A 14,184-nucleotide genomic window follows, 5' to 3' on the forward strand; every position below is an offset into this window, starting at 1 on the left:
CTAAAAATTTTAGAGCCACCTTTGAAAGAGATGTATCTTTGCTCTGGAAATTGTTATTGAGTATCTTAAAGCTATAATGAAATGCTTCTTCTAAAAAATAAAAAAATAAAATAAAAAGACCAAAGAAAAAAGGAAGACCTCCCCCTAAAAGGATTTATTCTATTTTTAATTAGGTATACTTCTGTGTGTCTGTGTCTAGATATGTGTACTTGAATGCAGGTACCTATGGAGGCCAGAAGAGGGTGTTGATTCCCTGGAGCTAGAGTTACAGGCACCATTTTTTATCTGCCCAACACGAATGCTGAAAACTGAACTTGGGTCCTTTGGAAGAGCAGTATGCATTCTTAACTGCTGAGCCATTATGATTATTTATGTATTTACTGTTTATATTTTGCATTATAATATCCTTAGACATTTCAGGCAAGATGTCTTTTTAAAATTTTTTTTTATTTATTATTTTAATTTTGATGTGTATGTGGGTATTGCCTGCATGTATGTAAGTGCACCCGTGTCATGCAGTGCCCACAGAGGTCAGAAGAGAGCAATGGAACCCCTGGAACTGGAGTTACGGATGGTTTTTAGCTGCCATGTGGGTGCTGGGATTCGAACTTGGGTCTTCTGCAAGAACATTCAGTGTTCTTAACCGTTGAGCCATCTCTCCAGGCTCCAAAATATCTTTAAGAAAAATTTCCTTTAGTAAGATGTTTTACTTTGAATTCCTGAAAACAACTATAACTTCTTTCTCCTATTTATTTATTTATTTATTTATTTTTGATACAAGGTCTTCCTGTAGCCCCAGCCAGCCTGGAACTCACTATGTAGACCAGGCTGGCCTTGATCCCACAGAGATCCTCCTTCCTCTGCCTTTGAGTGCTGGGATTAAAGGCGTGTGCCACCATACCACCTGGCAATAGTTAACTTTTGTTTTGTTTTTTTTTAGAGACAAGTTTTCTTGTATCTCAGGCTAGCCTCAAACTCTACGTTGCTGATCATGATCTTCTGGTCCTCCTGCCTCCCAAGTGCTGGGATTATAAGAATGTACCACTATACCCATTTATATAGTGCTGGGAATTGAACCTGGAACCTCGAGCATGATAGGCAAGCACTCTTGCCAAATGAGCTACATTCTCAGTTATTTTTTCTCATTTTTGAGTCTCCTGTCCTGAAGTACTGTGAATTGTGGATGATGAGAGTATGTGTGTGTGTGTGTGTGTGTGTGTGAATGAAGGAATGAACAAGAGCAGGTTGAGACCCAAGAAGACTTCAGTGAAGTGATGGGCTTATTCGTGTGTGCAGCTCCCTGGCTACAAGGTATCCCCTTTGCTGTGGAAGGGCCTTTTGTCTGTGAGATCCTCTGTAGTGACGAGCAGCTTCTCTGTATCACCTTTAGCAAACTATTAGAGGAAATCGCGACTTGACCACATGAGTGTGTTGCTGGTTTTAAATGGAAACCTCAGGTCCTGCGTGGCTGCTGGGGAAGGATGGAGGCAACATTAGCTCACATGAACTGCTGATTGACTGGCCCTCAGCCCCACTCATGGCAAGGCCCTCTCCTGGTGGGGAGCCCGGTGACAAGAAATCACCAGTTCGGAGCCTGAAGCCAGTGTGGTGGGAAGTATACACATTGTCTTATGGTTGCTGCACATACCACTTACTACTTACAAAGCCTTTGGAAAAAGTACTTTAGCTCAAAGTCTTTTCTTCTCTGGAGCTTTTCTTTGTGATGAGGAGAGTGTAGAAAAGTCACAGGTTGGGGGTCAGGACATTTCTGCTGCATCTCATGTAAAGCATACATGCCCTTTGTTCTGAAATTTGGGTAGTTCATTCTTGATTCCCTCAGCACTGGCTCTCCCTGATCACAGTGTTTATGTCTGCTGTGTCTGGTGAGGGGTAACAGCTGCACTTGTGGGAGGCCAGAGGTAGCATGTCTATATCCCTGTATCTGTCAACAGAGATGCTGTTTTAGAGGGGGGAGGATGGATTTAGGAAATTGCTATATTACCCATCATCATCACCATCATCATCACCACCACCATCATCATCATCACCATCATCATCATTTTGTTTTGTTTTGCTTTGTTTTGGAGACAGGGTCTCACTATGTGACCCCAGCTGGTCTGGGAGTCACTATGTAGACCATCCCAGGCTGGCCTCAGTCTCACAGGGATCTGCCTGCCTCTGCCTCCCAGTGCTGGGATTAAAGGAGTGCTCCACCAGGCCAGGTCAGCCTCAAATTAAAATCTTTACAGGTGTTGAAAGAAAGGAGATATACATGGATCAGCCTGCCACAGGGCGAGAAGAAGTGCCAGATGGGAAGATGAGTGGGGGATGCAGGGCTGGCTAGAAGGTCCGGGACAAGCTCATGCCCTTTTTTAGTGGTTTATAAGAGACTGGGTATAGCTGGTCATGATGATGCATGCCTTTAGTTCCAGCACTCAGGAGGCAGAGGCAGGTGGATCTCTGTGAGATTGAGGCCAGCCTGTGCTATATAGTGAGTTCCAGACCAACTGGCCGCAGTGAGACCCTGTCTCAAAGAAAAAAACCAAATCCAGTACTGGGGGTGGGGGGGTGCTACCGGATGTCTCAGTGTCCCACTCTCCTCCCTCAGAGGCCTGTCTACCTGGAGGCTTTGACTTCCCTTGATCAGGGCAGCTGGTTATACCTGTGGAGCCTTAATGTTGGGGATAGGGTGAGCAGGCCGAAGCAGAGCTGCAGCCCCCTAAGGCTCAGCTTACAGAATTCTACCATATTTAAGCTGGGCACAGTGGCATACAGCTGTCTTCCCAACCCTCAGGAGGCTGAGATGGGAAGATTACTGTGCATTTGAGACTAGCTTGGACTACAGAGGGCGTTTACTCCCCACCCCCAAGAGAAGAATGAGGAAGAAGGAGGAGGAAGGAGGAGGAGAAGGAAAAAGGAAGAAGAAAAGGAGAGTTCTACCTTAATTCATAAGTTACAACAGGTCACAGGGCAAAACCCAGGACAAGCCCAGATTCAAGGGAAGGAACAGGCTCTCCTTACTCTCTCTCTCTCTTCCTCCTACTGTCCCTTCCTCCCTCCCTCCGTTCCTTTATCCTCCCTTCTCTTTCTTCGTTTCTTTCTAAAGATTCATGTATTTATTTTTTTGTATGTGATACGTATGTGCAACATGTGCTTGAAGTGCCCACAAAGGGGGTCAGATCCTCTGCTGGCTGTGAGCCACCATGTGAATGCTGGGAACTGAACTCTGGTCCTCTGTAGCAAGTTGTCTTTAACAACTGAGTCATCTCTCCAGTCCCATAGACTACCTCTTAATGGGGAGTGGCCAACTTGCTTTTCAGAGACCCTGTTTGATGCCAGCATCTCTGAAACACAAACTGAATTCAACTGAGTTCATAGTGGGGGCAAGGCTGTTATTGCAGAGGTAACCAGTAATCTTTTCTAATCAATTAAAATGTATATTACCAATATGTGGGCTGGTGACATATTGGTAGGCTGATGAGGAGGCAGCTGGGAAGTGTGGCAGTAGGCCCGAGACCTGGATTTTCCTGATGGAAATGGGTCTAATAATTTTGATGCGATTACATCTTGATCCTTGGCATTTTAAGTGGTCACAAACAATGACATTAAAAGGACTAATCTTTCTGTGACGCATTTAGATTTATGAGCTTTTCTCCTGGTTCTCTAGAAGGCCATTAGCATTTCACCCATTGTCATATAATCTTTGTTTTTCTTTTTAGGAGATAAGACAAAGGAATCTGGTAAGTGTTGGCCTAAGAGTTTATAGGCAGGGCTGTAGTCTTGCCTGATGAGGGATCTAGGCCTTCACTGCTGTTTGCTTAGAGAGCCCAGCATGCAGGCGTTGGCCCTCCTGCCTGGCCCTGGTTTTTCAGAGACCTGCCACAGGCTCATGTGCCAGTCACTGAGCAAGTGGTCCTGTCCTGTGGTTCTTACTAAATCTGGAGTCCAGTGTGTGCAGAGTGTCCTGAGGGGGCACCTGTCAGCCACTTTGAGAATTCCTAGGACCCAGTTGTAACAATAGATTCACATTCAACTTCTGATCTGGAGCCAATTCCGGGAACATAATGAACAGGGCTTTTAATTGTGTTATATTCCTTTACAAACCCTGTGTCATTTGCCTGAAGCCAAAGAAGACTCAGGCTGCCCTACTACAGCTCCTTCCTCCAAAATGATTAGAATCACAGAGTTAGAGAGAGGGATACTGCAGCCTTAGAGCTGAAGTGAGGCCAGCAGAGTCCAGAGCTGAGAATGCTTGGTCTTTTGATACTGTACTGGAGTCATGATCTTCACTAGCCGCTAACCTTAAGGGAAATATAAAGCCGTGATTCCAGTAATTTCTCCTTTTTATTTTCATTGTTGATGCCTGGTCTGTGACAGGCAGCCTGAGTTTAATTACGTCTGCCCTGTGGCCTTGTTCCCATGGGGATTAGACAGGCGAAGTTGGGCTTTGCCACTTAGTGGATAACAAGGCTTCCTGAGGAATGTGAGCCTAATTAGGGATTCCAGGGTCATGCCTGGCGAAGAGGGCCCAGAAGCAATGGTAGGGAGGGCTCTTGAAGGTTAATAAAATCTCTATAGTCTGCATTTCATGCCCTTGCCCTGTGGGTCCCTTGTGGTCTGCAGGCTCCTAGCAGAGTCTGAACCCTGCACTGGGGTATTTGGCCCTCAGACCCTGGAGGAATTCCCAGGCCGGAGTATTTCACAGCCTTGAATGAGAAAACTTGTTGCCCGCCTGGGGGTCCAGCCCCCACTAGTGTTCTGAGAATGTTTTGGTTCTTTAAAATCTTTGATCACTGTTAGGCTGAATTGTATTCCCTCAAGTTCATAGGCTAAAGTTTGACCCTTTGGACCATAGGACATGACTGTATTTGTAGGCAGAGCCTTTTAAGAGGTGAAGTTAAAGTAAAGTAACTAGAGTAGTACCAATCTCATGTGACTGGCGTTCTAGGAAGAGATTACAACACAGGTAGAGGGGGGATGACCACACCAGGATAACAGGACACCCTTCAGGAGCCTAGGAGAATGAAACCAACCCGACAGACAGCTTCACCTTTGTGGGTTGCCTTCCAGGATCGAGTAAACAAAAAGTCCTTTTGTTTAAGCCTCCTGTCTGCGGCCCTTCATTGTGGCCTCAGCTGTCTAGTGTAGTCTAGCAGAGTGTCCCTCTCTCCAAGTGACGGTGTCCGGAGATGGGAAACTTTCCTCTATTCACTTCCTCCGTTTATAATAAACGATAATCACGGTCATAAAAACAGTTGAGCAACTTACCTGTTTTCAGGCTAATATAGTGGGCAAATATAAATCTCTTGTTGGTTTATTGGTCAATGAATGATACCTAATATAAGTTGTAAAAGCTGTAGAGTTGTAAACGTGCCCCTTGGAAAAATTCTCTGCCCTCCCTCCTCCCAGGTTCTGCTCTGAGTAGAGGTGAGAGATGACCTTACCCTCATTGCATTGTGGGTCCCAGTGGCCACCCAAGTCTGGGAGTCTGTGACATCTTTGCCTACTCTCCTGCTGGCGGTAGAAAAGTGTCACCATCCTGGCTTTGTGGTGAAGTTTCTTTATAAAGATAAAGCTGAAGTAACTTGGCTTCCAGTTATGTGTAGCTTACACTGCAAGTCTGTTATTCCTATCAGAGTGATTTTTGTGTAATGATAGAACTTGTGCACCAGAGGGCCAAGCCCATTGTTTGGCATCTGGAAGGTGGTTGATGGATCTGTTGGGAGCTATGTGCGTTTATTTATGGATGCATTTGTGGCCTATGTTGAGCACTGTCTTGCCGAGCCATGTCCTCAGCCATTGTCACTTACTGAACGCCTTTGAAGGATGGATGTTGCTGCTGGTGCCTGATTCACCCTTCCAGAGTTCTGCCCATGCCTGCTTGATGCCAGCTTGAGAGAGTTCCCCTTGACAGAATTAGCTGGAGAACAAGCAGGAAAAGGGGCCAGTGGCGAGAGCAACTGCCCCAGGTTTCCATTGTAGTGCTGAACGTGTGGGAACAGGCGGGAAGTCTCTTGACTTCTGTGGGGGTCTAGAAAGCTCATGCAAGGGACCCGACAGGATTGGAACTTTTGATGATTAATGAAAGGGTGGACACTAATTTACCTTTATTTTCTTTATATTTTAGTATATAATGGTTACTACCATACATTTTTAAAATAAAGAAATTGGTAGAAAACATCACTTTTTTTTTTTTTTTAATGTGTATGTGTGCTTTGCCTGCGTGTTGTAAGTGCACCCATGTTGTGCAATGCCCACAGTTGCTAGGAGATGGTGTCAGATCCCCTGGAAATAAAGTTATGGATGGTTGTCAGCCACTCTGTGGGTGATGGGAACCAAACCTGGGTCCTCTATAAGAGCAACCAAGTGCTCTTAACCCCTAAGTGTCTAGCCCCTGAAACATCACTGGGCATGGCAAGCTTGGTCAAAGTGAAATTTAATAGGAAACAATAACAATAAAAGTTGAGCTCTTGGGTTTTTGTTTGTTTTGGTTTGGGTTTTTTGAGATAGGGTCTCACCATGCAGCCCTGGCTGGCTTGGAACTGGCTGTATAGACCAGGCTGGCTTCTAACACAGAGATCTGCCTCCTTCTGCCTCCCGAGTGCTGGGATTAAAGCAAGTGCCACCTGGCCCACCTTCATAGTTTAACTGTGTGTGGGAAGGAAAACAATGTCTGTTGAGCTGGATTGTCCTTTCTCTTTCCTGGGACTCTGATAACCTGAAAAGGAGTCAGAGTAGACCTGGGCCTCGTCTAGCACCGAAGGCCCCTGTGGACCAAGGCAAGCTAGCAGGGACAGCAGCTATGAGTGAAGCTTTTGTTTTCTAAGGTGGGGCTCACTTCTTGGCCAAAGCTCTGCCTTTTGCCTTGGGTTTGGGACTGCAGGGCTGTGTGGGCACACTCTTAGAAGGACACATGGGCACACTCACAGATACACACACTCAGACATATAGGTATCACATACAAGAAACACAAACTTGCATATTTCCATAAGGCACACATGTACATACCCACATGCACACTCAGCTACTCCCACATACACCAGAGCTTACAGCATGCGCTCTTCTTTTGTTGTGTTTTTGTTTTTGAGACAGGGTCTCTCTGTGTAGCTCTGGAACTTGCTATGTAGACCAGGCTGGCCTCCATCTCACAGAGATCTGCCTACCTCTATCTCCCAAGTGTGGAGATTAAAGGCGTGAGCCACCACATCCTGCCTTTTCTGATTTGCTTGTTTGTTTGGCTTTTTTTTTTTAGAACCCATAGCACTCTAAAGCTCGTTCTCACACACACTGTACACGACCAATTCACGCCACCCTATATTTTTTTGTTTCAAAAAAAAATGTCAATTTCTTATGGTATCAGGGACTTCTTTGAATCATAGAGCCACCCTCCCCCCCCCCCGAGTCCCTGCACTTTAAATATGCACACTGCCATTCTCACACTCACCCACTCACACTCCTGGGACACAGTCAGTCTGAGTGGAAGGCCTTCAGCCCCTCCTGCTTCCGCCTGTTGACCTGCTGGCTTGGAGACAAGGTTATCGACGCCACCGGGCTCCAGGCGCCCACACAGTCAGGTGTGGGTTGGGCACAACCTTGTTTGTTTGTGGTCGTCCTTGGTAACCACAGATTAGGCCACAGACAGAGCCAAGGAAAGGCCATAAAGGTGGCTTGCATGCGAGTTTCTCAGTGGGGCCCTGGGTGGGGTCAAGAGAAGGCCATCGGTTCTGAGACATGGCTCATGGCCCACAACTCTGCTGCGATTTTCTGTAGCTTCCAGGCCTGACCCTCTACTGTCATCTTTTGTCACTGTGACTCCTATGAGAGCTCCACCAGTAGGACAAGGCACTTGGGATCCAGCTCGTGTCCTTTGTTGCTATGAGGATCAGTCTGTGGCAGTTCTCTGAGACTCAAGTTCTCATGCACAGGACAGAAATGTGCTGGCTCTCTGGGTTGTGAGGGTTCAGGGCGAAAACCTGTACACAGCACTTGGCCTTGGGTAGATGTTTATGAGACTGACTTAAACCCTTAAGCCTGCACATGCTGTGGCTTCCCCAGGGTGTGTCCTGATGCCTAGACCTCAGCCTGCTATCCTGTAGTCTCCACTGTCTTTCAGCTTGCTCAGCACTATGGTGCTTGTGCCCTGCGTGGGAGGTGCACACCCATGGAGCCATATAGCTGTGGGCCAGCTCAGCTCAGTGATTCCTAGGCGTGAACACCTGCAGGACCATACCTGTGGATGGGTTGGCACTGGGCCCTTGTCCCAGTCTTCAGTGCTTGTGTCTGCTGCTCACTTTTCAGGCTAATTTGTTGTCTGGGTTGGGCATCCTGAGAATTTAATGGTCTTTCGTGTGAGGAAGGTCAGACCAATCTGGAGATGACCTAAACCCACAGTGTTTCCTTTAGTTGCCTGAAAAGGTGAGAGGGCCAGAGTATTTGACCAGCCCTAGAATTGAAGATGAGGAAGCAAGAAGGTGATGCTGTGCTGTCCTGATCTGGATCCTGGACAGCAATCCTAGCTCTGTCACCTGGACTACTGCCCTTCCTTGCTGGTCATTGGGCTCTCCATCCTCAGGAAGCGCCACTCCCCAGTGCAATGGGGAAGATGAGCAGATGGGTGTGTGGGTCACAGGGGCAAGGGGCCGGACCTGGCCATGAGCTTCAGTGGGCTACAGTGACTAGAATACAGCTTTGTGCAGAGAAGCTGTGCCCTTCTGTCTTTCTGGACAGTTGAAGGATGGCAGGTGGCACCAAAGAGCCCAGCAAAGGTAGACAAGAAGCCTGGTCACAAGGCTGCTCAGTCTGCCCATGTTTCTTAGGCTGAGCAGACTGGCATTCACCAAGAACACACAAGCATCCTAGAGCAGGCAGCCTCCACCCATGGTTCTGACTGTGGGTGGCTGTCCTCATTCAGGTAGTAGCCCTGACCTGGCATGTGCTCTCAGCCACACTGAAGAAACACATCTTAATGTGTTCATTTGATTGGAGATGGCCTGTGGCAGCCTTGCTTACAGGGGCTTGCTTATGTCCCCTAGGCCACACTAGTGGGAAGTGCTACTGTACGCTACCTGGTTATAGGGGGATATGGGTTACAGAATATACTGACTTCTGCATCAAATTCCTTACTGGTTGTTGTTTTTAAACTCAAGTTTCTGATATTACATATAAATTTTTGTTCTTAGAATACATTCTTCTGGTCAACGACTTGAAAATATGAACAGCTTTTATGTTTTAGGGCAGTTTTAGAATTTATAGAAAAATTAAGCACAGTCTGTGTATGTAAACATCTTGGACAGTGTGTAATACTCATGAGCCAACATGGATACATTGTTCACTAAAGCCTATAAACCTGTAGTTTACATGGAGTTCATTGGGGTGTTGTTTGTTCTGTGGGGTTGGACAGTTGTTCATGGCATACCCTTACTGTGATCATATCATACAAATAGTTTCACTGCCCTAATAATTGTTTGTTTATTCCTGTTTACCTCCCTCTTCCCTCAGTTCTTGGCAATCGCTTACATTTGTACTGTTTTCATAGTTTTAAAAATTTATTTATTACTTTTATTTTATGTGTGCAAGTATTGCCTTACATGTATGTAAGTGCACCCGTGTCCTGCAGTGCCCATAGAGGTCAGAAGAGGGCATAGGATCCCCTAGAACTAGAGTTAGGGATGGTTGTTAGCTGCCATGCAGGATTTGGGAATCAAATCTAGGTCCTCTGCAAGAGCGGCCAGTGCTCTTAACTGCTGAGCCATCACTCCAGCCCCGTTTTCATAATTTTGCATTTTCCAGAATGGCATAGTTGGAATCAAGGAGCAGGTAACCTCTTGAGAGTGGCCACTTCAGCTTAATAATATGCATTTGATGTTCCTCTGTGTCCTTCTGTCCTGGTAGCCCATTTCTGTTTACTAATGAATAATAACATTCTCTGGCATGGAATACAGGTGACTTCTTAAAGGCACAGATTCTGATTCCTCATAGCATGTCTCATGACACAAGGCACCAGGATGCCTGTGTGCCTTGAGTGGAGGCTTGCTGGAGTGGAGTGAACCATAGTTCCCTAGTAGCCATGGGTTCCTCTTGTCCAGTGCCATCACCGTCCTGTAAGGTTCTATCGGCAGCTCCCTGTGTTTCCAAGGCCTTGTGTTAGTTTTCACTCTCCATTTAGTTATGGGCTTCTTCCCCCATCCATCCATCAAATGTGTAGATGGGGACCTGAGAACACACATTCAAAATATGTGTTCCTGTTTGCCAGCTGCGGTGTGTGTGCAGAAGAGATGAGGATGCAGTTGGGAGGGGGGATGGGTGCCCCTGTCAAGAGTGTGAGTCAGAATTCTAGTGGAGTAATGACGTGTCCCAGACAAATGAGTTGCCATGTGTCCCGTATTCCTTGAGGAACTTACTGAGTAAGATAAAGAGCCATAAATAGTGGTTATATGAGGAACCAAGGTCATAGGCTGCCTACTACCCCAAATTACAAAACACAGTGGCTAGTCAGATCCCTTGACTGTCTCCTTCTAGTCCACAATTTTAGAAAACTCTTTGAGAATGAAGGTGAGCCAGGGGTCTGAAGAGGAAGAGGAAGGAGAAAGTTGAAAGGGAGTCATGCAGGTACCAAGATTCTGGTCAGCTTCCCAGAAAAGCAAGATGCGATGCCTCGGCCCATTCAGGAGAACCTTATAACTCAGGGAGTCGGCGCTCTGCTCTGCGTCAGCACTTTTCTGAGCTCTTCAAACACTGTCTTTTAATTTTCAGTTACCTTACAAGGAAGGTACTGTTATTGCCTGTAGTTTTCAAATGAGGAAAATGAGTCCCAGTAAATGTTGGAGCAGAGATCCTGTCTCTGATGAGCACTGAAGAAAAGCCCTTTATCTCTGGAGGGTCAGTCATTCTTAATGCCATCAACTGCCTCTCCTGCTTGGGGTTTAGCTGAGGTTTGCCTGTCTCTCTTTGAGTGTCTCTTCATGAGCTGACTGTGGAGAGCCAAAGGAAACTCCTTTCCACTGTCTAATGTGCTGAATGAAATAACCACATTCAGACCCTGTTTTCAGTTTCACGTGCATAAGTAGTCCCAGAGAAGGCAGCCCATTGTGCAGAGGAGACACGTCCCTGCGTGTGAATGCGAAGAGTGTGGGCACTTGAAGACCACCCTGTACAGCTCTACACCTTCTCTGGACCTGCTCCCTGTGCTCCCTAGTGAGAAAGGACTTGGCTGGCACAGAAATGTCTGACATATCCTGGGAATTCATTCATTGTTTGAAATTTAGGGTGAACTTCTGCCTGTATGATGTGCAGTTTTTTGGGTGGTGGGGATTGTGTTCACCGTATTTTTTTCTGAAATTCTCAAAAAGTGCCTGAACTTCTCAAATGTTAACAGAATGTGGATTCTGTTGACTTTGGGTATTGTGGCCGGGACTACGGTAGACAGAGTATTGGCCTTTGGGAGCCCCATTTGGCTTCTGTGCTGGTTTCTGAGAACTTGCTTATGCTTCTTTCCCTTTTAAGGTGGTGATTCCCTGCTGTGCGCAAGTCCACCCGGAGCAGGTAAGACCTTTGCATTTTTTTGAGACTTGGTATGGTCAAGTAGAATGCTCTCTTCAAGCAGTGCCCTCTTTGGGGGCCGTTTTTCATCCTAAGGGCAGGTGTGCACCATTATATATTAAGATAGAGAATCCTTGTCCTCTTCCACAGAAACTACCTTTAAGATCAATAAAATTTGCCTTCTGAGTTTCCTGAACTGTCTTTAGTGACAATGCCTTGTTGCAGGATGGCCTTGCATATGGTGCAGTGATATGTGAACACTCACCTCTGACAAATGCTACATTTTATCAGATAGAAAGTAAACATAACAATACAACCTTCTCTTTGACTTGCTATTAGGTGAATGTAAATTTCAATCCGCTTTATGAAGGATATGCCTTTGAATCCCCCCAAACCCCTATTTTCTTGGTTCCCATCCATTGGAGGTGAAGAGATTAAGCCTTGTTTCTAGTGACTTCTAACTTGGAGAACGCCTGTGGATATCAGTGTACAGTCCTGGAAAGAGCAGGCAGGAAACCTTACTACCCAGTCAGGAGTGGCCCTGGGGAGATCAGTATAAGCTGCCTGTGGCTGCTGGGGGGAAATAAGTGCTGTCCCAGCCTCATTGTGGGAAAGCTGTGTTCTGCCCCCTCTTCCACCATGCCCTTTGTGTGTGTTGCTTGTTGTTTCTGAACTGGATGGGGTCATGCTCCAGCCCTGGGTTTCTCACACATACAATCTCTTGATGGCTTGCGGGGTCTTTGCCTGTCTTGTTAAGTCTTCGTGTTTTTGTGGACAGAACCTTGAGGTCTCTAGACATGAGACGGGTTCTGCGTTGTCGGGTGGTAGAATGTTCTTTGAGGACTCAGTAGAGAGGTGGCACACCAGCCTTGCCTTCCTGAAGAAGCCAAGTTCAGATCCCCTGGCCTCACTGCTGAGCTTCGGTTTCCTTCTGCCCTCCATGAGAATGATGGTGCTCCCTAACCCAGCTGACAGCCAGATGATAGAAAAGGGATGTGTGGGTTGGCATGACACACATGCCTTATTTGCTGGATGACTGTTGTGGTTGCCCTTCTCTGAATGTTCTGAGATCCTCAAGTCTCTTCCTTCTCTATGCCTCTGAGGTCATGGGAGTATCTACAAACTGTAAAAACCATGTTAGAACATCAAGAGCAGAGGCCTTCAGGGAGGGTGTGGGCTCATACCCAGGCTGCTCCTGCTGGCTTCAGTGCTACTGGGGGCACAGCCATTCCCCCACCTTCACTCCTGTGAAACTCATAATCAGGGTCTTGTATGTGTATATGTTATTCATGTAATTGTGATGTATATATGTGCAAAGATGTATTATATCTGTAATTGTCATGTGTATGAAAGTGTGTATTGTACATGCATTTATTCTATTTGTATGAATGCCTATTGTGTTTGTAAATGCTGTATGTGTATGCTATTTGTAACTTGCATATTTGTACGTGTATTATATATGGCTATTATGATTGATATGCATATAAGTTTGTGGGTTTGTGTAATTGTATGTATCTTAATTAATCTGTTATGTGTGATTTTTGTATTTGAGTGTGTGTGTGTGTGTGTGTGTGTGTGTGTGTGTGTGTGTATATACATATATAAGCATGCATTACCTAATGATGGAGAAATGTTCTGAAAGGTACATTGCCAGGCAGTTTTTCAGTGCTGATACGGAATGTATTTACACTTTTAGACCATAACAGCATAGCTGATTATTAATATTTTTTAAAGTTTCAAACTTTTTTTATTAACAACCAAGATCCAAACATACAGCTTAGCCGAGGCTACCCAGGGTGAGGATGTCATTGTCATTACTTTCTCCCTCCACTTGTTACCTTCTTGCAGCAAAGTTTTCAGAGGCAACTCAGGTGGAGCTGCCACGTTCTGTGGTAGCTGGGTCCTCCTGAGAACCTGCCTGAGGCTGTTTCATAGTGAACATTAACAAATAAGTAGGGGCTGGAGAGAGGGCTCAGAGCACTGACTCCTCTTGCAGAGGACCCAGGTTCAGTTCCCAGTATCCCCAGGACAGCTAACAACTGTCCATAACTCCAGTTCCAGGGAACCTGACACCCTCTTCTGGCCTTCATGGATATTGCATACAAGGGTACACTTACATATATGTGCATAAGATAAAAGTAGTTAAATCTTTAAAAAAAATTTAAAAAGCAAGTAAGAATAGCTTCTAATGATAAAAAGTGCAGCATAGTAAATGCATACATATACCAGCTAGCCAGCTAGCAGCCAGTGCTGGACAATGTGAACAATATATAGTCTATACAGTCAAACATGCTATACCTTTATATGAGTGGCTGGTAGGTCAGTGGACACTAACCTTATCACAAGCACTGAGTCTCATTGAATCACTGGTTAGGGCCCCTGTGACATCACCATGTGGTAGGAAGTTTTGAGTTCCATCATCATGAGACCACTGTCATATATGGTTTGCTTGTTTGTTTGTTTGTTTTTGAGACAGAATCTCATTATGTAGCCCTGGCTGGCCTGGAACTAGCTGTGAAGACCAGGCTGGTGTCTATCTCACAGAGATCTGCCTGCCCCTGCCCTCCAAGTGCTGGGATTAAAAACATGTGCCACTATGCCTCACTGTGTGGTATGTTTTTAACTGAAGTGTTATGCACCGTGTGT

General features: G+C 45.9%; 1 protein-coding gene across 5 annotated transcripts in view; it reads left to right on the plus strand.

Moving 5' to 3' along the window:
* Positions 1–14,184, plus strand: part of Tns3 (tensin 3) — a 257,511-nt gene that overhangs the window by 75,235 nt on the left and 168,092 nt on the right. For 4 of the 5 annotated variants that reach the window (XM_008842184.2, XM_029567904.1, XM_029567903.1 and 1 more), the window contains exon 4: positions 11,503–11,541. The exons of the other annotated variant lie outside the window; for it this stretch is intronic. Coding sequence is in view for 2 of the 4 variants with exons in the window: in XM_029567903.1 (XP_029423763.1) it covers positions 11,503–11,541 (39 nt within the window). In the remaining 2 variants the exon portion in view is untranslated. The remainder of the gene's footprint in view (positions 1–11,502; positions 11,542–14,184) is intronic. 5 annotated transcript variants of the gene reach the window in all.

Source organism: Nannospalax galili, unplaced genomic scaffold, assembly GCF_000622305.1.
Source record: "Nannospalax galili isolate Female #2095 unplaced genomic scaffold, S.galili_v1.0 scaffold321, whole genome shotgun sequence".
Taxonomy (NCBI): domain Eukaryota; kingdom Metazoa; phylum Chordata; class Mammalia; order Rodentia; family Spalacidae; genus Nannospalax; species Nannospalax galili.